General features: G+C 39.4%; 1 protein-coding gene across 1 annotated transcript; it reads right to left on the bottom strand.

Annotated features, from left to right (window-relative positions):
* Nucleotides 1–1403: 1403 nt before the first annotated feature.
* Nucleotides 1404–23464, bottom strand: SLC35A3 (solute carrier family 35 member A3). Its single transcript, XM_082312166.1, has 8 exons — nucleotides 23416–23464; nucleotides 11149–11353; nucleotides 10086–10240; nucleotides 9883–10005; nucleotides 8754–8925; nucleotides 5418–5536; nucleotides 4778–4911; nucleotides 1404–2484 (listed from the first exon to the last, which is right to left on the bottom strand). Exons 2-8 carry the CDS (start codon nucleotides 11333–11335, stop codon nucleotides 2394–2396), a joined length of 981 nt encoding a protein of 326 aa, XP_082168292.1. The 5' UTR covers nucleotides 11336–11353; nucleotides 23416–23464; the 3' UTR covers nucleotides 1404–2393.
* Between the last annotated feature and the right edge of the window lie 1204 nt (nucleotides 23465–24668).

Raw genomic sequence — 24668 nt, 5'->3', positions numbered from 1 at the left:
TGGCTTTAAAGTGTTCTCAGCCTGCTGCTTACATTTTTTGGAGAAATTCCTCAAGGAAGCAACCAATTATATCACCTGAACATTTCTACTACCGCGATTCATGAAATTAACAGTACTAGTGTGTAGGCCAAACGCCAACGCAGACATTACTACCAACGCTTCTCAGATCATGTCAGTCACGCGCTTCCCGTTGTACAGTAAGCGACGCTGCGAGCCACTGTTCTACGCAGATATCTTACCTCACGTTGTGTTTCAGTGGCGAAATGACTACATGCAGTTTTTCAACGATTTTGCCACGTTGGGTGTTATAGGTAAAAGGTTTAATATTAACATAGAATGCCAGTTTAGGGTAATACGAGAGAGTTTTAACTACTGAGCAGCAGAGCTCCTGCACTTACAGCATGCTGGGATAGATTCACAGTTGACAAAGCTTAGCAAGCCCTTGGCATAACTCTGAAAGTTCTTTCATGTCTTGCTCCAATATGATAAACAAACAAAAAGCTGATAATCCATGTCATTGCCAACAGAAGGAAAATGCTATTTTTACTTTGCTGACGTAAATAGAATTTTTCCTTTCCCATTTACACTACTTCATTAAAAAAAAAATCTCAGAGCACTCTTACAGAATCTCCTTGTCGATCCACCACTAAAAGGTGGAAAAGAGAATGAGGTATTTTGGTAAACATTTTAAACCACCTCTCTCTTCACAACATGTTCATTAGCACAAGATAGAAGTGAGAAAGAGCATGAGGGAGGAAAAAAGGAAATCACACATCTTTACCACTTGCCATTCTACAGGTAAGGGACTATTGATATGTTTTTGTATAAATCTATACCTTTACTAATGTAACGTGGATAAGAAGTCACTCTACATTAATATCCATTGTGAACAGGTCTCCTGAAAACAAGTGATTTTTAAGATAGCTTTTTTTGTTTATCAGTTCTGGCTTTTTTTTTTTTTTTTGGTGTTTCTGGCTATATGCAAATACTCCAACAAGTGAAGTGTTCGTAACAGTCTAATTGATCTAAGTTCTAATTGCATCTAGGTTTCTTTGTGAAGTTTTTTTTTTTTGGTTTAAAACAGAAGAATGGCATGCTTTTATATTTACCTATTGCACAATTAATGACTTTTTCATTATGTTTCCTATTAAATTAATTCTACTAGTAGACTGAATAGCTCCAAAGAACCCATTTTGGTCTGTTGGCTCAAGGACTCCCAGAACAAAATAATAATTAAACCAAACAAACAAACAACCAAACTCTAATTAAGCCATTACATAGAAAGGTACTGAAAAAGCCTTGGAGAGTTCATGAGTAAACAACATTTGTTTAAAAAACACCTCTGTAATAAAGTACAGTACAGTATACAGATGATATACCATAATAGCTCTAGATGGAGCTGTTACAGACAACAATAATGGATTTAAAATGTTATTATGGGCTTTTTTTTTTTTTTAAACCGTGGTTAAAAAAATCCCCAGAGGATAGTTAAAGCATAAAAACTACTTTAAAGGTTCTACCAACAAGTTGATTTATAATCAATAAAAAGAATGAACATTACATCTGAGCAAGGACTCCATCATAACCCTACTCTTAGTGCCAGGTTAGTGCAGTAACCTCTGGCCTGTGTTCCCAGAGTTATTGCATCTGTTGGAACACTACAGGCTCTCCGGATGAAGGCTGGAGTATCAACACAGATTTCCAGCTTTCACTCTGAATTTCTCCCTTTGTGTACTTAGGTGAGAATGTTAACATTCTTACAATAGTTTTATATAAGCAACAGAACAGATTTCTGTTATTAAATCTGCCTTCTAAAAATATAAAAATATTTGTTATTGTGAAAGTGTCTTTCCATCATACTTCAATCTTCACAGTTTTAATAAGGAATATCTAATTAGAACCATCACTTTAGAACTATGATGTGTATTCAGCTGATTTCATGTAAATAGACAAACAGTTAAAAACATATTTACTAAGATTAAATACAGTCAAATTGCAAAAACATACAATCTGACAATGTTGTCATGTGCTCTTTCAAAGAGTGCATAGGACATATTTCTGCAGCAGTCAATACAGTAAATTCTTTTGATGCAATCCCAGTCAAAGCTGTAAACATTCCTAATTGCAGTTTCTTGGAAACTTTTTGTTCCTTTCAAGTTTTTATTAGCAAGTTGCACTGGGCATCCCCCTGCCATTTTTTTTTTCATCAGTTACAGACAGTATCATCATCCACCTTTAACCCCTCTGGCTGTTCAAAACTACTCATAAGCATTTCTTCAATAGATTCAGGGTAGCAATCCTTTCCTTGCAGTGCACAATGACACTTTCCACATGCCATTGTTAGCAAGGCCCCCAGTGCATGATCTTGAGAAGCAGGTTGATGAGGAAGTCTGCTATGCCTTAATGGGATTTCCTGCAGGTTTGGGATCATAACCGTATAGGAAAGTAGCTGCTATTACAAGGACGGCTCCGAGGAAAAAGACACTGAATAGAATACAGGGGGAAAAAAAACAAATAAAGTTAGCTCATTTTAGTTGTATTACATAAACAAAATTCCATCAATCAAAAGAAAGGATGTTTTTCCTGTGGGAACGGAGATAAATTATATTTTTCCAGTTTATAAAGAACAAAATAATTTGCCTATATTTATTATAGAAGGATGCAGGAAGAAGTTGAAATAAGAAACTTACACCCACAAAGTAATGTATCACTATACTGACATATTCTGGAAACTAAAATTATAGTTTCATGGAACAATTGTCAAAAGTAATCAGACCAGTCCTTTTTTTTTTTTTTTTCTTTTGCCTAAAGCTCTGTGCAAAATGCAAGCGGAAGCTAAAGAAGTGCAACTACCGTGGTTACCCAGCCATTTTTAACATCTTACATGCTGGAGTTGTGTTTGCTTTGAAGTCCAAAGCTTATGTCAAAGCAAATTACTGCTGCTGAAGAGCCAGTCTGCAAGCCAGTATAATCTAATTTTTGGCAGATACATAAAGATTTATGTAAGGAAAAGATAATAAAGACATCTTTTGTATTGTGACATATGGGCCTTTCGAGTTGTTTTGATAGTTACAAGTCTGAAACAAAATATCCAAAGCCAACAGACAATCAGTACACATTTTAGAAAAGAACCTTGTCATAAAGACATGACAATGTTGACAATTTGATCTTCTGAACCAAACACTAAAAAAACTGTGGCACATGACATGATAATCCTTCAGAGAATACAGTTAGCCTATTTCTGGACAAAATCCATTGCAACAGATTCAAGCACTTAAGTACTTTACATCTATTATCCCAATCAAAAATAATGAAGTGAGAGAAACAATTACTCAGTTTCAGTTCAAATAAATTCAGTTGGCATAAGCAAGGTAGTAGAGATTAAGTTTGATGAGCTCAAGTTAATCAAGTTTTATTAAATGAGATGGCTTCAAGTTCTATATGCTGCTAGTTGGCTCCATCTCATTTAATTATTTACCACTGTTTCCATTTTCACCATGTTTGCAGAAGCTGGTAAGTTACTTATTAATTTTCCATTTGAGTACACTGAAATTCTTAAACCACTTTCTACATTTGTTTTAATAGGAGAAGTATAGACTGCTTCTAATTTAAGTTCAATGTCTTCCACTTTTTAAGCCTAAATAGTTGCTCTACTTCCTTTTTTGGATGTTTAAGTAAACTCTTGCTAATATTGCAAATCCTACTTTTAGATAAAAAGATGTTTCTTTATATCAGATACAAAACTTGTAAATATTATTCAGAATATTTTTACGCTATGAGTACGTGTAACATCTGTGAGGAGTGTAGGTCAATTATAAGCAAAATCCTATTAATATATCTGAAAGCTGGAATATTACTTCTACACTCCATATATTAACAGGCACTGCCAAGACAAGCACTATTCCAGAACCTACCCACGTACAAAACCCGCAGTGCACGGAGCTACTAAAAGCTGATTCACAAAACGTCAGGACACAGTGTATTGGGCCTAGAAGCATATAGCAAGCATTTTTCTCTCTTTCTTGGTTGAGTGTTTTCACTCATAAATATGGTATTGTCTTTACAAAAAAGGCCTGCCTTTGGGCTTCTGGGTGTCCTTGGGCAACTAATTGCTGTAGTGTAACTTCCATGCGTGTACGATTGCAATTATCGGTTTTAGAGGCTGTTTTGAGATTGGATGAAAACCCGTATAAAAAGATTGTCATCGTTATCATTGTTCCGCCGTAACTCCTCTTGCAGTGAGAGGCCTTGTGGAAGATCTGTCCATTTAGAGGACAAAGAGAAGAGAGGAGAGGGGCAACCCCTCTGTCAGGACCTCACTCAGGACAGCCAGCAGGGGGGGGCCTGGTTCAAAGAGCAGAGCTGCAGGCAGCGCAAGGCAAGCATCAGAGCTAGAGGCGACGGGCCTCAGCATAAAAGCAAAGTAGGAGCTCAACAAACTAAGGGAGATTGGGCAGGGAGGAAGAGAAGAGAGGGACAGTGAACTAAAACATAGAGCCTGCAAGAGAGAGGTTTGTCAAAAGCCAAGATTTGAGATTCAGTTATTCCTGACCTGTGGGGGGCTGCATCTTACAGAAAATTTAATCTTGCCAACTATACTGAAAAAATTAAGTATTAGTTATGGTATGTTATGAAACTAAACTTTTATGTGCAAGTTGTATCTAAACATTCTAAAAGTGTGGCTTGGACTTTTTAGATTTACTTTTGCAGTTATATCTGGTAAGCATTAAGTTTTCAACTACTTTTTTTGTCAGCGTACGTGGGAAATAATTCTTACCTTGTAGGGACAAAATCTTGCAGCCAGAAATAGGAGATCAGTGTTGACAGTATGATAGAGAGAGAAGTTGCAAATCCCTTTAAAATGTTGTCTGCATATTTTATAACAGCAGCAATCACCAGCCCTCCAAGTGCCTGAAAAATATTGAGGTTTGGATTTGCAACCTGATAATTCCACTGAGAGGACCTAATTTAACAACATGTGTTTACTTTAGGAAAAGCTTTTATCTATGTTTAGGAGCATCACATTTATTTTATATTATGGATATGGACTGTTGAAGATAAATATTGGAAGAGTTCTTTCCCCATTAATGAAATTGTTGCTTACATTACCATCATTAAATTAGTGGAAATGCTTGTACTATACATTTTTAGCCACAGGAGGAAGGGCATATATATTTTTTTTTAAACATTGCAAAAGAAATAATGCTTACATGCTTTTATGTTGCACAATACTTAGTCATATACTTGCTATATATTTTCCAGGTTTTTATTTAGAGGTTTATCCTAATAGTGATAGATCAGACTTTTGACTATAGAACTCTAAGTAGCTTCAACGACACCCATTAGTTTCCCCAGTCATTTATAGAAGAGTAAATCCCAAGTGGCTCCACAGAAACATGTGATACAAGGCATCTCACCTGTAGAACAACAACTATCCAAGTAAGTTTATTGTATCCTTGAAAAAATCCATTCTTTGACAGTTGTTCTCCATCATAAATGTATACACCCATCAGTCCAAATATGCTACCAAAAAATCCTGAAAGTACAAGGTTGATTTAAAAGCTTCAGGTGAAAAACATGCAAACAGGTTCCTTATCCTCAAGGACTGCTCACGTATATCTGATTTTAAAATAGGACTGCTACTTGCAAGACCATCACGTTCAAATGCTATCAGTGTTCAGACAGATATTCTCTTTTAAAAGCTATTTTTCACACTTATAACAAGTTTTGTCTGTTTCCATTAGGACGTTCTTATATACTTATCTTCCATTGCTTTCTACTGGAATGGGGTGATTTTTGTTTATGGTATATAGCTAAATTAACTTAAACACAATTTCAGTTTTCCTGAAACTGGTCATGAATGAAGGCTGAAGTCACACTATAACCTGGAGAGAAAAACAGGGAAAACTTTCAGTGGTGGAGATGGTCACTGACACAGCAAGAGCAGGACTTATCAGCTTGCCAGTTCAGACAAGGATCTTGGAAGTGGGATTCTTCTGAACCACTCTCAAACACAACAAATGTTTACTAGCAGTGACAATGTCAAAAGAAGACATTGAGATGAGATTGAAAAGTTTATAATTTGGTAAGTGTAGTGTTCTATCAGATGGGAAACTTTTCCTAGTCCCCTCAGGCATGGAAGTAATGCAAGCGCCTCCTCTGTGACTGAGGTAGGCTCTAGTCCTGAGCAGGAAAGGGGGAACGTGTTTTCCATTCCTTTTCTGTGGAAAGCTGACACCTATTTTCATTGCATTTCTTTGCGTCTGAAAAGGGCGGCCTTGTTTTGAACAAAATAAAACCTTCTGTTTGACAAGGAATAATTATTTTGTAGACATAATTAAAAATTTAGGTTTCGTTCAGGTTAAACCAATGACTATTTTTCAATTGATCTGCTAAAATAAAAAAATAAAATCAACTATTCATACATCGCTAATATGATACTGGTATGCATTAAAAGCTGAATTTTTCAACAATTATTCAAATATATTTTCCATTTTTTTCTACAGTTCTAATAATTCTCTATGGATATGAAAATGAAAACCAGGTTGGTTTACGGTTTTTGTTGCTTGTGTTTTAAGAAAAGCTCTATTTCAAACTTCTTGCTTATGAATGACTTGTTCCTGAATGATGCAATGTCTTAAGCGGGCAACTATCTTGCACTTGCAGAAAGGATACACTAACGTATTTTTGAAATAGTGATTTCATGTTTTAAATATTTTCTAAAAGCTGTATCAGCAAACCCTCTATGAAATATGACAAAATTAATTTAATTTTTGAACTGAAACCAACCTTAATAGTAAACATATTCTACTGAATTTTGTATCGAGGCAAGTTAAGCTCACTGACAAAAACTAAACAAAAAAATATCAGGTGATTCGATTCTCACTATTATCACAGACATTTATGTCTTCATATATCACAGTTCTAGTTACTTGTTACCTTGAACAGCTTGCGTTTAGATGCAGTTCTGATCTCATTGTTTTCACAAAGCAATTACTGGAACATTCAATATATGACCAGGCCGACTATCAAACTAGTGAACTCATTTGTTCTCATACATACTTTTGTGCACTGTAGAAAAATCTGAAGAATGTTTTAGAAATGATCATTTATTTTTCAACAATTATAAATATTTAATTGGAAATTGTTTCAGATATCTGCATTGTTGCCCACCAAAGCACTTTTAGCATGGAAATTGAGAGTAATAATAATAATAATAATCAACTTTCCTTGGGAACAGATTTTACATTGTAGCTCCATCCAAAGCACCACATCTTATCTTAAATCCTGGACCAAGCCCCAGCTACTCCACCCTTCTCTGCCTCCAGAATTCCCTAACATAATCTTTCCTGATGTATCCCCTACACCCTGTTCAAGAAAACTTAGTTTTAATATGCATAATTTCAATAAATACTAGCAGATAGTAAGTAGAGGTTTTGATCCCCTTCTCTGTCCTCAAGTTTCAAAACACCATGGACGTAAAAATATTAAAATATAATCAAAATGCAGTTCTCCGTATTTAACTGAAACCATTTATAATTAAACCACAGCAACAGAAAAAGAAACGAAAAAATATTGCTTGTATTCAGACATTTTTGACCAGTTTTTGACCAACTATCTAATTAAAAAAACCCACACCATCTCCTGTTTTTCTGGTACTTCATTACGTTCTACCAGTCTCAGTACGCAGCCTTGATCCACTAAATCATCCTCATGACTTAATTCTGCAGTACTGTGGATTTGATCAAGAGTCCATTCTAAGGTGCTGGAAAGTTCAAATTCTGCTGAAAGCATTTATTCAAATATGCAGTAAATAATTATTGCCTACAGGTGAAGACTAGCGGGATTCCATTAGAGAAAGAAGGGTAACTCCAACAATGTTTTGTTTCTGTTGCAAAAGAGGAACAAAAAGATATTGCCGATGTCACATTTCCAACCCTACAAACTGGATAAGATTGCTTTGAGGTGAGGGAAAACTCATTCAGGAAAATGGATCGACTCTGTCACCATTAATATCTAGGTTCTAGAAGATCCAGAACTACTTTGGAAATAGAAGGTATTCTCTTACTGATAGGTGCACAACAGGTAAGGGCATTAAAATAGTTAAGATGAACTGTCTTTTCCATATGCCTCTCTCCAGTGGTTATACAGACAACTAAAACAAACTGACCTTTGTACTGAAATAATAATAATTCATTACCTCAACTTTATTCACAAACAAAGCAGTTTTTTGGTATTAAAAGTGCCAACCTGTAAAAACTGCCTACCCAGACACAAGAGAAAAAAAATGTTAATTTTAAAACATCTCAAAACATTGATTTAGAAACATATTTTGTTTTAACATTCCTATATTCTCTAAAAAAAGTAAAAAAAAAAAGAGGGGGAAAGAAATACCATCTATATTTATCAGATCTTATGAATTTGTGCAGAAGAGTAATTTTTAAACACAGGATGCGCAGAATACTGCATAAGATAACATTCTTTAGAAAATTTTAAATACAAATTCAATCGACAGATTCTGCACAAGCCTATAGACACTCTATAAGCAGCCTAAATCAAGAACTAGGTTGAGATCAGAAAGCAACTGCTAGAATTCCATCTAGCAGAGTTTATATACTCTTGGTTTTAAAAGTACATTTATGCACAATACTAAAATATTGGTGATATTTTTAATTTATATATATACATTTTGCACATTTATCTTAATTCTTCAGAATGCAGTATCTCTAAGAGATGACTAAAATTAAACTTACCAAGCTGAATGTTTCTGATCCACACGGACTGCTTAGTTTCCTTTAAAATTTTCTCAAAATACACCCCAGCAAATCCACTAGAGAAGCATGCTATAAGAACTGCAATCAGGCCTACAAACTGAGATCCTGCTGAATGCTCCTTAGCAGCTGTTGCTTGAGAGTCTGAAGGCCACTGGATGTAAAAACAGTTATACAAAATTCACTGATAAAATCAAGTCATGAGCATCTATAAAATGCAAATTTGTTTTCTAGCAACAGTAACAGACAATCACATACTTGCAAAGTTTTGTATTTTGCACCATAAATACTTTTAAAGGACTGCAAAGCTATAATTTTTCTTACTACATATTTGTAAGGCGTAAAATTGTGCCTGAGCGGGGAGAATACCCATCAATTTAAACAGGTCCAGGATTTATGTTTTATAAACCAGAACTGTTTCTGAATCCCAGCATGACTTATCATGGTCATTCACAGTCACCAACTTTTGCCACCCGACAGTTACCTTACAAATATAAGCACAGTTAGAAAACCACTTACACCAGTTGTCTTTAAGATGGGATGAATTGTCTTTTACATGTGCCCCTCTTCAGTGATTATGCAGACGACTAAAACAAGCTGAAATTTATGAAGCTAAATCCTGCAATATTTCTAATGCTAACAGAATAAAATGCAGTGCCATAGACAAAAACATACTGAAGGGTCTGCTAATTACTATCAGGATGTTTTGTTCTCATTTTTAATTATTACATTTGAAAATTCTACAAAATGTAATCCTCAGAATTTTTTTAAATCCTTAAGTTTTAAAATAAAAGTTTCTAGGATCTGCTGAAGTCTGCTAAAAATTCTTAGACTAATCTCTTATCCCATGATCCTGCCCTCTGAAAACTACAAACTCCTGTACCCGCGCTATTTAGAACAGAGGCCAAGTTTGCCTCTTGAAAAAGTTCAGGTAAATTTGCCATGCTGAAACCGTATCACAAGGTGAGTAGCAGGACTGTGCTGGCACAGAAGATCTGTGAATCCCTAATGTAATAAGCTGGTAGAATCAGAAGGCTGTATAATCAGTATAGAAATCCATGTTCCTTGAATAAATACATTAAATAAACACAAACCACCTCTTAATATTTACCTGCACAAGTGCCACTCCTGTCATCAATATTACTAATGAAAGCCACTGGTATATGCCCAATTTCTTGCTTAACATGGACACAGAAAATAATGCTGTGGTAAGAATTTTCAGTTGATATGTAACCTAGAAGAACCCAAAAACAGTTACTACCGCATAATTCATGGGGTTTTTTTGAAACTTACAGAGAAATCCAAATACAGTACCTGGTATGTGGCTGCATCTAGGTTTGACAATGCTACATAGAGCAAGTTATTCTGAAGAGTATAAATTCCTGAAGGAATAGCAAGCTTAAGAGTTTCCATGGGTTTGTTAAGGATTTCATCATGTAGCACTCTGTTCAGAGTCCGTAAATTGCACTCTACCCAAAGAAACAACAAAAGAAATAGACATTCACTAAGAGGGAGGGAAGGGGAAAAAAAACGAGAGATAGCGATGTTCTGTGCTTAAAGATTGTTGCTCCCTTTTTGTAGCTAACGCTGCTATCAAGACCTCAAAATACTGTCTATGTTTGTTTGACTTTCATGAGCGTCATATGTGTAAGAAAAAAAGGCTGCAAAGTGTCTTCCTGTAGCCTGGAATATCAGAACTAGTATAATTATTCAGAACACTTTAACTAAAACTTACTGAAACCATATCAATATTTGAAGATGATATATTCATTAAAGAGTATCACCTAAAAAGTGCACATTTAGCAGCCTACAGAGTCATCAATATTTATGCATATACAATAATATTTTTAAGCTGTTGAAGATCAAATGTATGTGTCAAGGAACTGGATAAAGTCAGTATAAAATGTACAAAATAAGAACTAGAGTAAATCTGAATATACTTTTTTTGAGCTTAAAACTGTGCTTCTTCCTGTAGTAATGAAATTGCTTCCTCCCTTCTGCATCTGCCGTTTATTATAGGCTTCTAAATTATCATTCATGCTTTGGAGACACTGAAAGCTTTTCATTTTTTCCTACTTCTACATATGAATTTTTTAAAAAGCCTGAGCAAACATAAGCTTCAAGCTGTTAGTAGAAAATTTATTCTTGCACTCCTCAGTATCCACATTCTTTAAAGAGAACTCTCTTCAGCAAATATACAATATCTTGTATAATGTGTTGTGGAGTGAAGTATGATTAGTGTCTTTCCAAGACTATTTCTTAAATGAGAAGGGAAACGCTTTGTTGTATGCCTGTACTCACATGGCTGCTTTGCAGTTGCCACTACAATACAGCATATTGATTAGGAAAATTACTTGGTGCAAAATTTGACACATACTGCTGTCTTTGTAGACCAACAGAACGCAGGCCAAAATCTTCAGAAGTTCAGCAATAACTACTGCAGTAGAGGATAAGTAACGCGGTCCTTCTTCTTTCAGTGTCCGAGAATAACGCATGGTCAAGACTAAACTTGTGGTCTGAAAAACCAGGATGCCCAAGGAAAGGTATTTTAAATTGGTAGACATTTCTTGACTTTTTTCTTCCTGAAACAGAAAAAAAAAAAAGCCAAAACAAAACAAGGCTTAAAAGGCAATATTGCAGATAGATGTTTCCCTTGGGAACCAGCATATTAAAAAAAAATATCCAGGAGGCTCAGCCAAAGGAAAACAACAAACCTAATCTGATATTTAAAAAGAAAAAGGAGACTAACATTTTAAAAATGTTTCTCAAATACATGATTACAAATGGGGAAGCATATAAGAATATTAGGAGAAGTGATAACTAATAGAGAAATGAAATATTTCTTATGTGTAATAATAAGTAAAGTAAAATAAGGACTATTAACTGATAATGAGATTTCCAATAAGTGGTTTTACAAAAGAAATCTCCCAAGTTAAATCAGTCATGGATTTCTTTATGTAGGTGAAGGCTCAGAAGGTATTTTCAAAGTGAAAAAGCCCCACACTGTGGTACTGCAGAAAGCCCAGTACCCCTGCTGCAATGAGCTATTCCCAGAATGAAGAGATCTCGTTCTTCCACCTCTCCAAAGTTTTTTAGGTTGCAGTCTCTGCCTTGCCAGATGACACAGTGCCAGCACAAGACAGGGTGAGGGTTGGGCTGCTTTAAATGAAAATGAGAGGTATGCCTGATGCTGAAGGAAAAGGAGAGTTGTGGGAAAGCAGGGTTGGATAGGAAGAAGGGGGATGGAGGAGCTGCAGGGAAGCCAGCACCAAACCTGTCCTGCTGATTATTCTGCTCAGAAAAAAATCAGTTGAATATAGATGAGTAGGTGACTGCACCTACTTTCTCATACTGCACTGACTACTACAAACCTTACATTAGTAAAGCTGTATCACCCTCATCTCTACCATGAACTTTCACCAAGCTGACGTGGTTTTCTTTGCCGTTTGTCCCCAATAAAAGCAGTAACTTAGTGCAGGAGATTAATAGAGACAGCAATTCTCATTTTGCAAGCACAATATATTACAAGGAAATTAAAAAATGCATCACTGCTATTCAGAATATTATATAATTTTCTGCTATTCTTCATATGAAGTAAGAACTTCCATACACACAGAAATTAATGCTTTCCATAAAAAATTAACTACTACTGCCTTCACTGCCCGCATATTCAAAAACAGAGCAGTGTTTTATAATGCCAAAGTAAAATCAAATCAGTAATTAAAAGTTAACAAATATGTTTTCTAGTAGAAGAAAAACAGTAACAAGTCAAGACAATGAATGCAGTTCTCACTTTTAGAAGTCTGGAGATGGCATAAGCAGTACTTACTGGATGCATATGCCCGAGCTGTCCCTATGCATGTTTTACACCTACAGGCACACAAGTTTTGACTCATTAGCTATCTAGTTTTGTACACACTACTGAAGGATGTGCTGGTACCTCTAAATATTTGTAGCTGAAACTGAAGCTGTTTCTTGCTGACTGCATTTCTCTAGGTCAAGATGCATTTCATAACAATTTTCACTGATAGTTTTTCAGGGATCTGGAGAGCTGTGCTATTTAAATATTTCTGACTTGCCTTTATAGTGTCTCTAAGCATTAATAGATTTTCTCCAGTCAAGTATACAAAGTCAAATTAATACCTATATGGCATGGATACTTAAAAGACATTGCACTAACGTGCAAATAAATATGAATTGCGAACAGCCACAGAGATATGAAGTGCATACTTGTATCCTACACAATAAAATTGTTTACCTCAAGAATCATACAGTTGTAAAAATATTTGTAAAAGTATATTGGTTAAGGAAGAAGAAAAAAAATGCCAGGATGCAGAAACTGAGGGAAAAATATGCAAGGATTCCTTTAAGGAATCTTAATAGAAGATACTTTTGTATGAACTACGATCTCATTTAACTCACTGAAGAAATAAATGCTAAAGATGCAACCGCACTGGACAATATAAATCAGACAAATGTAAAGCACAAAGCAGAAGAAAGCTGCAGACAACATTCAAGATTTGCTCACTTTTTCCACAGGTTCTGGTGGAATAACCCTTTACATGAGGATGTTAACTGTGGAATTATGCATCCCCAACAACAAAATGAAGAAGATCAGTTACTCAAAGAGGAACATCTTTAAAGAATAGATTTGCTATAGCTGAGAACAAGGTAGAGAAACAGAACAGTTCCCGTGGAGGGATGAAGAGGGGACATGCAAGGTCAGAGATCATACTCTCTGGAGAAATACCAACAGCATAGAGAAGATAGAGGGAGAAAAAGAGAAAGAAGAAAAAAAAAAAAATCCACTGAGAGAAAATACAGAACTGAACTTCATGAAAAGGTCTGCCTATGGTGCTGAAGAAAACTGACATTGCAAAACGCACATGTATGCGAGCCAACTTGCATAAACTTTCTTCCACCTTTTCCATCTACCTCATTGTTTAGTATTGCTTTTCCAGATCGCCAGGTCTCAAAGAGCAACGTATGGTTAAGATGAACAACGCTTAATTTCATGAAAGCACATTTACAGATAAATAAGTTTTTAAACTTTTTGGTTTTCAGTTTTCAAAATGCTTCTGCACAAAATACAGATAATGGGAACACACATCTCTCCTGAACTCGGACCCAAATTTCTGCATTCTGTGAGCCTGTGAAGTGACAACGGGTTTTACAAATGTTCGAAATTCTCAGACATCAATTCCTTAACCCTGAAAATAGGTCACAATATATCAGAAAATAATGTTCACATTAATTTCTTGCTGAAATACAACCATCTATTTACTAGGCAGCTTAAAATGTAATTTTAAAAGTAAATCACTAATACCTTGTTTATGAGTGAGTATCCAAGCATTCAGCATGAAAACATACCAACAAGCACAACAGTTTAATAAGCCCATCAGCAAAGCCATAAGGAATACATACCACAATATTATCTTGAACTAGTCTTGTCTTCATTAGTAATTATGATAAAAAAGAAAACTTTCCCCAGACAATGTGTATCAAAAAGGTGCCAGTAGCAGGAAACATTTCTTTACCATAATTCACTAAAGCAGTTTCAGTTACCAAAATTCACACAAAATGGACTTTAAGTGTCCAGTGTGATAGCTGAAATAAGGATATTTATTAAAGGTTGTCCTGTCAGTGGTCAGCAAGATAGGCTTGTAGAGAACAAGTGTGTAAAGTTTCCTGCTGTACTTAAAAATAATTGGTTCACAGAGCAGGAACTAGGGAGTCCTGAAACTTAGGTATGCCAATGAAACAACCACCCTCTGCTGAGCACACATAAGTATCTTATCAGCGATCCTTTAAGAGAGCTGCATATCAGTCCGTAGAACCTGTTGCAAACTAGGGACTGGATCCAGAAAAGGAGCCAAGTACTGAACTTGAAACAGTTGAACCGTCTTCAACTGCAGTTTCACAGCAGGTTTAGATTTACAGATTACTACCAGAGGTGTAGTTGCTTTCTTCTAGCCATGATTTCCTGACACCCACACTGCAACAGACTGCGCAGTCATATACGAAATGAACTGTCTTCCTCAGTAACAGCCCACACTTTGGTGGTCTTAAACCAACAATGAAATGGAAGTTACCACTGCATTTCCTGTACAGAGTTACAACCAGGCTTAGATTTCTTACTGGGCTTTGGACAGACTGCTCGGTACTCTGCAGGATGCATCTTTTCCAAAAATCAGATTTATGTTTGCTAATTCAAAGACTGGAAGATGAGTGGTTACATTAACTCAGTGAATTTTGAAACGTGTCTTACAGTGAGAGGTGCTAAGTACCTGCAACTCATTGACTGTAATGTAGCCTGTCACAGCTGTTAACTCAGTGACTAGGCTCATTATTCTTTTCTTTTATTAATCTAAGTAAACCTCTTCTGCGTGGTTTATTCAGTACACCATGTAGACACACCCTACAGCCAGATATACGGAAGGCAGGGGAAGAGGTTAAAGGCAGGTCTATATGGAAAGTCAACATGCAGTAAGCCAAGACGGTATTTACAGCCATGCAACATTGGACTTCAGTACACACAGGTGGATAAAATGCAGACGGATACTATGTGAAGAGTTGTTCTCCTTAAAAGTATAAAGGAAGAGGACTTTTTTCCTGAGTTTTACAGACTCAGAAAACAAAACAAAACTATCCATATAGGAAGTAATACCTTCAGCTCAAAGAATCATACTGTGCAACGCCTGAAAAATACCTATTCAAAAGAAGCAGATTTTTTTAAAAGTGGAAAATCACATATTTCCATTTCATAATACTCATTCAGATAAAATGAATAAATTTCCAACTTGCAGATTTTCATCTCCCTTTGTAATTTCTCCAACACAGGCTAAAATTTCATATTTTACATTTTATTTTTATATTGTCCCTACACTTTCCCTCCTAAAATACTGGTAAATTCTAATGTTTGCAGATGAAATACATTAGGCCAAAAGGAACATAATCAATTTGACTTAATGAACAGTAAACATACTATATATATTTTATTTTCTTCTATCCATTCTTAACAAAACTTGCTAATATTTATCAGGATTTACTACATGAGCAACAAGAAGAAGATTACAGGACTTTCCTTAACCTTAAGATTTTGTCTTTTAAAGATCTGATGGTGTAAACACATCTGATGGTAAGAAAGCTTTTCTTACAGTCACTACAGCTGGCTCACTTTTTATTATATTCATTAAATTTAATTTTCTTTAAATTTCTGAAACTTCAAGAGAGTATCAGAGAAAACTTGAAAAAAAGAAATCAGCATCCAAAAAAACCCAAGCACCCAACACTATCTCAAGAAGTAGCTAACACAACAACAACAAACCCAATTAACAACGAATTCCAGTAAGTCACATAACAAAAAAGCAGGTTAAACTCACAGATTAAAATAACAACATGCTCTCTGTCAAGTGACTGAGCAATCCTCAGTAAACGTCATGCATGCAATTACGACCAGGTAACAGATGTGACAGGCTACATTACAGTCAATGAATTGCAGGTACTTAGCACCTCTCACTGTAAGATACAATTAAAAAGTCACTTAAAATAGTTTCGGGGTACCTATGGTCACGATGTCTATAAATCAAGGTCCATTTACCGCTTACCACTGACATATCTTCAGAACAAGTCCATGCAGATAAAATGAGAGGAATTCAGGACAGAGGGAGGGTAAAATGTACCGCTGGTTGCGGCTCCCATCCTGCAACTGAGACCTCACTGGCAGAGCCTAGGATTCTACACAGGCACAGAAGCAAAGGCCTTCCCAGGCGATGGCCTGGGGGTGCACCCTATCGAAAACAAACGCATACGGAGTAACGGAAAATGGTCAAGTGAGGCCTTTCCAACGGGCTACAGAGTTAAAGTTTGTATTAACTTCTACCCATTTAGCAAAAGATTTGACATGAAAATAACTTCTACTGGCAACTATTTCTTTACTCCTCCCTACTCTGTCAGAAGGAAAGTTAAATTTAAAAAAAAAAAAAAAACTATTATTATGCTTCCAGTCTTCACAGTGATGGCATTTCGTGAATTACATTCCTTCCTGCCTAGCTGTGAAATATTTTCACTGCTGACGGTCTTTTAGAGTAAAAAGCCAAGTCACAGGAGTTATTGCTATTGCTAGCTCTTATTCCATTTTATGACTAATGAATTTAAGACTGCTTAACCAAACAAGAGGCACTTGCACATCAGTTAAAATACAGAGCCAAACAGAAGCAGACGACCTGCCTCTTAAAACTGCAAAAGGCAAAGTTTTAAGTTTTGTGTGCCAGTACACCAGGTTCTATGTCTGGGATCTGCCAGAAAATAAACACCGATTGAGTCTGCCTTACAGAAGGAGAAACAGAGTGGAAAGTAAAGTACAGTATTTCATTTCAGTGGAACAGGTATGGACACACTTCCTGGGCATTTGCTCTGAAATCAAGATGGCGGATTACAGGAACAGGATTGTGTTCTCATATTTCTCAGATGAAATGTGAACCCAGTGCTGATGTCACACCTTTACAAATATAATCAACTAGCACTGAACAGAAAAAGCACACCTGGAAGGTGGAGCAAGAGCTAGCTCACAGAACCTGAAGAACGTATTTATATAAGGCTTCCTTCTATGCTTTCGCATGAGTATTGCCCTCTTCCCAGTGTTGGCTAACACGCAAGTAACATGCTACTTTCTGTAACACAACTACATTCCTCAGAGGAAAGTTCTGTTCTGTAAATTTTCTTTCTGTTGGACTCAGTATAGCCGCCTTTTTACCAAAAGTAATATCTAATACAACAAAGAGTTTATGTATAGAAATAAATGGATGGAAGGAACCTGATGAAGCTCAACAAGGCTAAGTGCAGGGTGCTGTACAGGGGTCAGGGCAACCCCCAGTATCCATACAGGCTGGGGGGTGAAGGGATTGAGAGCAGCCCTGCCGAGAAGGGCTTGGGGGTACTGGGGGATGAAAATTTGGACGCAAGCCGGCAATGTGCGCCCACAGCCCAGAAGGCCTACTGTCTCCTGGGCTGCATCACAAGCAGCGTGGCCAGCAGGTCGAGGGAGGTGCTTCTGCCCCTCTACTCCACTCCGGTGAGACCCCACCTGGAGTGCTGCGTCCAGCTCTGGGGCCCTCAGCACAAGACAGACATGGACCTGTTGGAGCGGGTCCAGAGGAGGGCCACAAAAATGACTAAAGGGCTCGAAAACCTCTACTATGAGGAAAGGCTGGGAAAGTTGGGGTTGTTCAGCCTGGAGAAGAGGAAGCTCCAGGGAGACCTTATTGCGGCCTTTCAATACTTAAAGGGGGCTTATAAGAAAGAAAGACCAAGAGAGACTTTTTAGCAGGGCCCGTAGTGTCAGGACAAGGGGCAATGGTTTGAAACTGAAAGAGGGTAGATTTTGATTTGATGTAAGGAAGAAATTTTTTATGACAAGGGTAGCGAGGCACTGGAACAGGTTGCCCTGAGAAGCTGTGGAAGGGCTCTGAGCAACCTGATCTAATGGAAGGTGTCCCTGTCCATGCCATGGGGCTTGGAACTAGATGACCTTTAACGTCCCTTCCAACCCAAACCATTCCGTGATTCTATGATAAATATCCCAGATGGTACTGAGAGTGCATAGACCTTTCTGAATCTAGTAAGTGCTGCTGAACTGGGTTATGAACAAGATTTTACATACATACGAATACTTCTTAACTGCCAAATTTGGACTGCTTCAACAATGCATTTCTTTCTCCCCCTACTCCCTCAATATGTAATCTTTCATGTCTGTGTAGTTTTTTCCATAAACCATAATGTTATAAACATTTCTAATAATCTTAAACCTTGTTTTTCTCACTTTAAAATGCTACTATTGATGTTTTCAATCTTAGAATCATAGAATCATTTAGGTTGGAAAAGACCTTTAAGATCAAGTCCAACTGTTAACCTAGCACTGCCAAGTCCACCACTAAACCATGTCCCTAAGCACCACAGCTACCTGTCTTTTAAATATCTCCCGGGATGGGGACTCCACCACTTCCCTGGCCAGCCTGTTCCAGTGCTTGACAACCCTTTTGGTGAAGATATTTTTCCTAATATCCAATCTAAACCTGCCCTGGCGCAACTTGAGGCCGTTTCCTCTCGTCCTATCGCTTGTTACTTGGGAGAAGGGACCAACCCCCACCTCGCTCCAACCTCCTTTCAGGTGGTTGTAGAAAGAGATAAGGTCTCCCCTCAGCCTCCTTTTCTCCAGGCTAAACAGCCCCAGTTCCCTCAGCTGCTCCTCATAAGACTTGTGCTCTAGACCCTTCACCAGCTTCACTGCCCTTCTCTGGACATGTCTTCCTCAGACTTGATAGAAGTTTCTTCCTTGTTCTCTCCCATAAGCTACTTGTCAGCTGTTCCTCCCCGAATACATGGCACTTTTCAACTAAACCACTGCAAATCACTTAATAATTTTAAAACTTACCTTGCTCTTTCTTTTGTTTTTCAGTTTGTTACTCATTCTTCTTGCTGGATACATTATAATGTGTATTAAGTACACTATGGAAAAAAATAAGCTATGTTTTTCTTAGAGCTTATATTCTTCTTCAGAAGCGTTATTAAAAGCAAATCTTCTAGCAAAGTTTTTTCCTTACTCTTCTAGCAGAAACTGAGTAACAAAGACTTTTTCATATAAAGGTTTCCTTCAGGTGGTATTCCCAATTTCTCCATTTACATTAAAAACATTCTTAACTGGTGAAAAAAAAAAAAAAATATCACCGCATTCAAATAATATTTTCATGACAAGGATATCGAGCACAACACAGTAGAACACTGGTGGACCTTGCTCCTGCAACATCATCTAGCTCCCTAGCCACAACCCCATCTCGGCCTTTTTAAAATCATGCAGATACTTTCTAGCACTGGCAAGTGCACTTATGCACAGAACAGTTAAACATTAAATTGTAACTGCTAAAACCCAACCAATGATTTCTTCTCAACTTTGCTCCAAAAACCTAGGCTTTTGCCACGGATAGTGGAGGCTGTATCACTGATTCACTGGCCTATCACTCAACCAGGAAATTCCACCGTTACCAAGTCTAACAAAGGGAATGCAATGACATATTAACTAACATCTAATTTCAGACAATGCTATATATTGCTTAGGACTCAGGTAAGGTTTTCTTACAGTTTGACAGAAAACCTAGCAGAAAGGGAACTTAACGCTGCTGAGTTTTTTGATCTCACAAAGGTCGTGTTTTTTTTTATTTTGTGGGGAAAAAAAAAATCACCATTCTAATCTATGTATCAGAAAGGAAAAGTTGGGCATTGTGAATCTTAAATGTGAAATTTGTGGCTGAATACTCTTTAAGTCCACCCCACCCCCTTTTTCCTTTACACCAAACCTAAAAATCCAAAGATAAGATTTCTTTGACTGACGACAATTTGGTTTGATGACTATTAAAGAAATCATATATTGAATATAAATATTCAGCATTTGGGGAATTCAGGCCCTCATTGAGCTAAATCTAGCACCAGTATTTCTTGTAAGATGAAGTCTTCAACTATGTGCACAGTAGTGCAATAGTTTTATATTGACATAACAGTCATTAAGCCAAACTCTGCCTGCCAGCACAGAAATTTGATACAACCTGCCTTAACTGCCTCTCTCTTTTTCAAACAGTACGTACACTGCGTTCATTGTATAGATCAGAGTATAGCAAGATCATAGTAGCCACATTCAGATTCTGTGAGCAAGGGGGCATTCAGTCCTCAGTGTTAGTTCAAACGCCCATCCCTCCTCAAGCATACAGGAGTGCAATGCCATGAACTGAAGCACTGCCTGAATGCGGCTCCTGCAGACGTATCAGGCCAATGAAAGACTGAACATTGCATACAGCCGGGGTTTAGCTACAGCTTACACTTAGGCTATTTATGAATTACTGATCAAGTCTGGGTGCTCGAGGCAATGCAGCCACCCTCAGTCAAGGTGACCTAGTTTGAGCAGAGTAACACAAACTAGACACTACAGTGAAAATAAACCTGTAGATGCTTAATGCAGCAAGTTAGTAATTACAAATAGAATTAGACAGCTGAACAGTGTACTGAAGGGGTACGAATATAAGACAAGAAGGTTCAAAAATTCAATGGGAAAATCCTGAACTCCTAACCATCTTACATTATTCTGCTAGATCCTAAGAGGTACAGATCTTAAGAATCTCTCCTCCCCTCTAGAGACCCTCTATTGATGTGATCCAGCTGTGCAGCCTCCTGAGTTCCAGTGAAGGCACTGAGCCTGCGCAAGCAGCATGCATATGGGTATGAACTGAAGTAGTTAGTAAAGAATAAGCCCAGGTGGCAAGCAATTCAAGAATAATAAGAGAGGAATAACTGTGTCTGGCAAGCCTGTCCCGAAGATCAAGTATGTATGTGTTGCCCTCACTTAACATTGCCAAATCCGGAACTGTTTTAAGCAGACACATGTGATTAGATTTCCCTAGGTACCTGTATCAGATGATCCCTGCCTTTTTCTTGTTATTGCAAACAGCAGCATAACTAGCATAAGGAATTAGGCAGTGTAGGCAGCCTGTAAGGTTGTTGAAGACAGAGAGTCACTCCTAACAATGCACTGCTCTAAATAAAGCAAATTTATACTTACTACCACTACAGTCTTTCCCCAAACCAGTATTTTTGCTACACATTCTACTTCTACAAACCAGAACATCACGCATCCCAAACCAATGGACCCTTATCACCCAGAACCGTAATTTTCAATCACAAGTTTTTGCAATGACTAGCACTGTAAAAGGGAATCATGAGCTGCAGTTTCTAAAGGAAGAGGTTACTGTAAATCAGTTTCCCCACGACTGTCACCTCCCTCAAACTCACCCTGCAACCTCTAAAGAAATTTGATGTTGCTTATTCTTTTATAAAAGAAAAGCAGGCATCACAGAGCTAGAGTCTACTCTAGCAAACTGTCTACACAGCGACAGTTTTTGTGGAGCAGGTCCTGTGTACTAACTTAACAGAGAAGAGCTGAACAGGTCAGGCTCAACTCAGTCCACATACAGAGAGTCCAGACGAGTCAAGTGCAGCGCCTATGGAGAAAGGCAACCCCACAGATTTTGGGAGAAGCAATCTGTTCATTCTAAAACTCATTTTGTCAGTCTGCACATAAGTTCTTTGAAAACCAAGGGTTGCCTTAGATCCCACCCCTCCTGTGTAGAGGCCACTGTGTCAGATAAGCTTCCCACTATGGTGCTCGCTCAGTTTTAGAAAGGTTTTTTGCACATGTTCTTTATGTCCCAAATAACACGTCCCTCCATTGCTGAAAGCAGTCCGAGTATGAAATTGTGATACCATGAAAATACTTATAAAGCGTGCATTTCTGTTAACTTCACATACAGCACTACGTCAAGCATAGTGAACACCTTCTCAGCAGAGCACCAGCTGCACCTACACTGAGAAGAAACCCAGCAAGTGAGCCACAACCTTAGCAACAGTGGCACAGCTGCTGACCAGATCATAAAATCATAGAACGGTTTGGGTTGGAAGGGACCTTTAAAGGTCACCCAGTCCAACCCCCCTGCAATGAGCAGGGCCATCTTGAACTAGACTAGGTTGCTCAGAGCCCCGTCCAGCCTGACCTTGAATGTTTCCAAGGATGGGGCATCTACCACCTCTCTGGGCAACCCGTTCCAGTGTTTTACCACCCTCATCGCAAAAAATTTCTTCCTTATATCTAGTCTAAATCTTCCGTCTTTCAGTTTCAAACCATTGCCCCTTGTCCTGACACTATGGGCCCTGCTAAAAAAAGTCTGTCCCTATCTTTCTTATAAGCCCCCTTTAAGTATTGAAAGGCCGCAATAAGGTCTCCCTGGAGCCTTCTCTTCTCCAGGCTGAACAACCCCAACTTTCCCAGCCTTTCCTCATAGTAGAGGTTTTCAAGCCCTTTAGTCATTTTTGTGGCCCTCCTCTGGACCCGCTCCAACAGGTCCATGTCTGTCTTGTGCTGAGGGCCCCAGAGCTGGACGCAGCACTCCAGGTGGGGTCTCACCGGAGTGGAGTAGAGGGGCAGAAGCACCTCCCTCGACCTGCTGGCCACGCTGCTTGTGATGCAGCCCAGGAGACGGTAGGCCTTCTGGGCTGTGGGCGCACATTGCTGGCTTGTGTCCAAATTTTCATCCCTCAGTACCCCCAAGCCCTTCTCGGCAGGGCTGCTCTCAATCCCTTCACCCCCCAGCCTGTATGGATACTGGGGGTTGCCCCGACCCAGGTACAGGATCCTGCTCTTGGCCTTGCTGACCCTGGTGAGGTTCACATGGGCCCACTTCTCCAGCTTGTCCAGGTCCCTCTGGATCGCATCCCATCCCTCAGGCACGTCAACTGCCCTTCCCAACTTCACAGATAGCTGCTTCCCACAGTAACTTCACCGCCACCCTTCCCCTCCCCTCCCTCTTCCCCAGACCATTCCGTTTACGGACATTTCTCTCAGTATCTCCTCAATCCCACCCCTCCCCTCCCCAGCCTGCCCCCACAGACCTGCCTCCCGCCCCATCCACCAACCCCAAACGTCTCCCCCTCCCACACCAAAGGCCTCCCTCAGGCTTCTTCCCTCATCCACAACCCCGGCACCGCTCCCTCCGAGGCAGCCGCAGCCGGGCCCCTGCTCCCCCCGGTGCCAGCCCGGGCCTCCCACCTGCAGCGCCCGGCCGGCGGCCCAGCTCGCCCCTCTCCGCCGGCTCCGCTCCCACCAGCCACCCGGTGTTTCCGGGTGCCGCGGTCCCGTCCCGCAAAGGCTCCGGCTGCAGCTGCCGCCCCGCCCACTCCGTTCCCAGCGCCGGGGCGAGCAGCGCTCCCCGCCCGTCACGGGCCCCGCAGCCGCCGCGGCGGGCAGCCAAGCGACGGCCTGCCGGGCTGCCAGCGGCCGGGCCGGGTCCTGGTCTGGCGGAGGCGGGCGGGGGTTAGCAGGGGCTGCGGTGCTGGGGGCCGCTGCGGGGAGAGGAGCGAGGCGGGGCGGGAAGGGCCCGGAGGGCCGCGGGGCGGGGACCTGCGGCTGAGGCGGCGGCCGGCGCCCGTGGCGCGCAGCGTTACCGGCCGCCGGCCCCGGCCTGGCGCGGCCGAGCGCCCTTCCCTCCGGGGAAGCGAACAACGTCGTTCATAGGGGTACTTCTGCAGTGAATGGCACGCGTGTTTTGTGTGAAATCCATGATGAATTTATTAAAGAAGAGCAAGGCTGGTTCGAATTAAGATGTGGACCTCTCAAAGGGAACCTTACTCCATATTCCAAACAAACAAATTGTCCACCGAATTTTGAAGACCATATTTAGGCAAACCTCCTTTATGCTTCAATTACAGCTTCAGATACTTGGGCCGATTTACTGACGGGTGGCAAAGGACAGCGTGCCCTGTGCAGCACATCAACCCTGCCGGAGGTGGTAGCAGAACTTGGATGGAAATACGTTTCATCAATTGCAACTGTAAACCATGGGAGACAAGCAGGCTAGTAATAAATGTAGCTTTAATACTAGGCACATGTTCAATGAGACATTAATTAGAAGCACGCTTTAGGAGAATGCACTTTGTTAACACCGAACGAGCTTAGCCCATGGCGAACGCTGCTGCAGGAGCGGTAGGAGCGGCGGTACAACGGACGCACCACCACTGACAAGGTGCCGGAGCAATGGTGGCTGCACAAACCGAAGGTGGCTCTGGCAGCTCCAAAAGAGTTTGCTGCAAGATGGGGAACTGCTCCTGAACTGAAAAATAGGCCATGGTCTTGCTGTGACCGCATTTACTGTACCTGCTTGCAGGTGTCAGCATCGTTCTTGAAATTAAACTTGCAGATATATTGGGTATCACAGGTTAGACTAAATACTTGGGACAAGATACAATCAGTTTTATGAACTTAATTACATTTTCATTCCTTTCCAAGGGAAAATGCATTGTTTT

Source organism: Platalea leucorodia (assembly GCF_965183815.1).
Source record: "Platalea leucorodia genome assembly, chromosome: 5".
NCBI classification, from domain to species: Eukaryota; Metazoa; Chordata; class Aves; order Pelecaniformes; family Threskiornithidae; genus Platalea; species Platalea leucorodia.
Note: the sequence above shows the minus strand (reverse complement) of the source record. Positions and strands in the feature narration are given on the sequence as shown.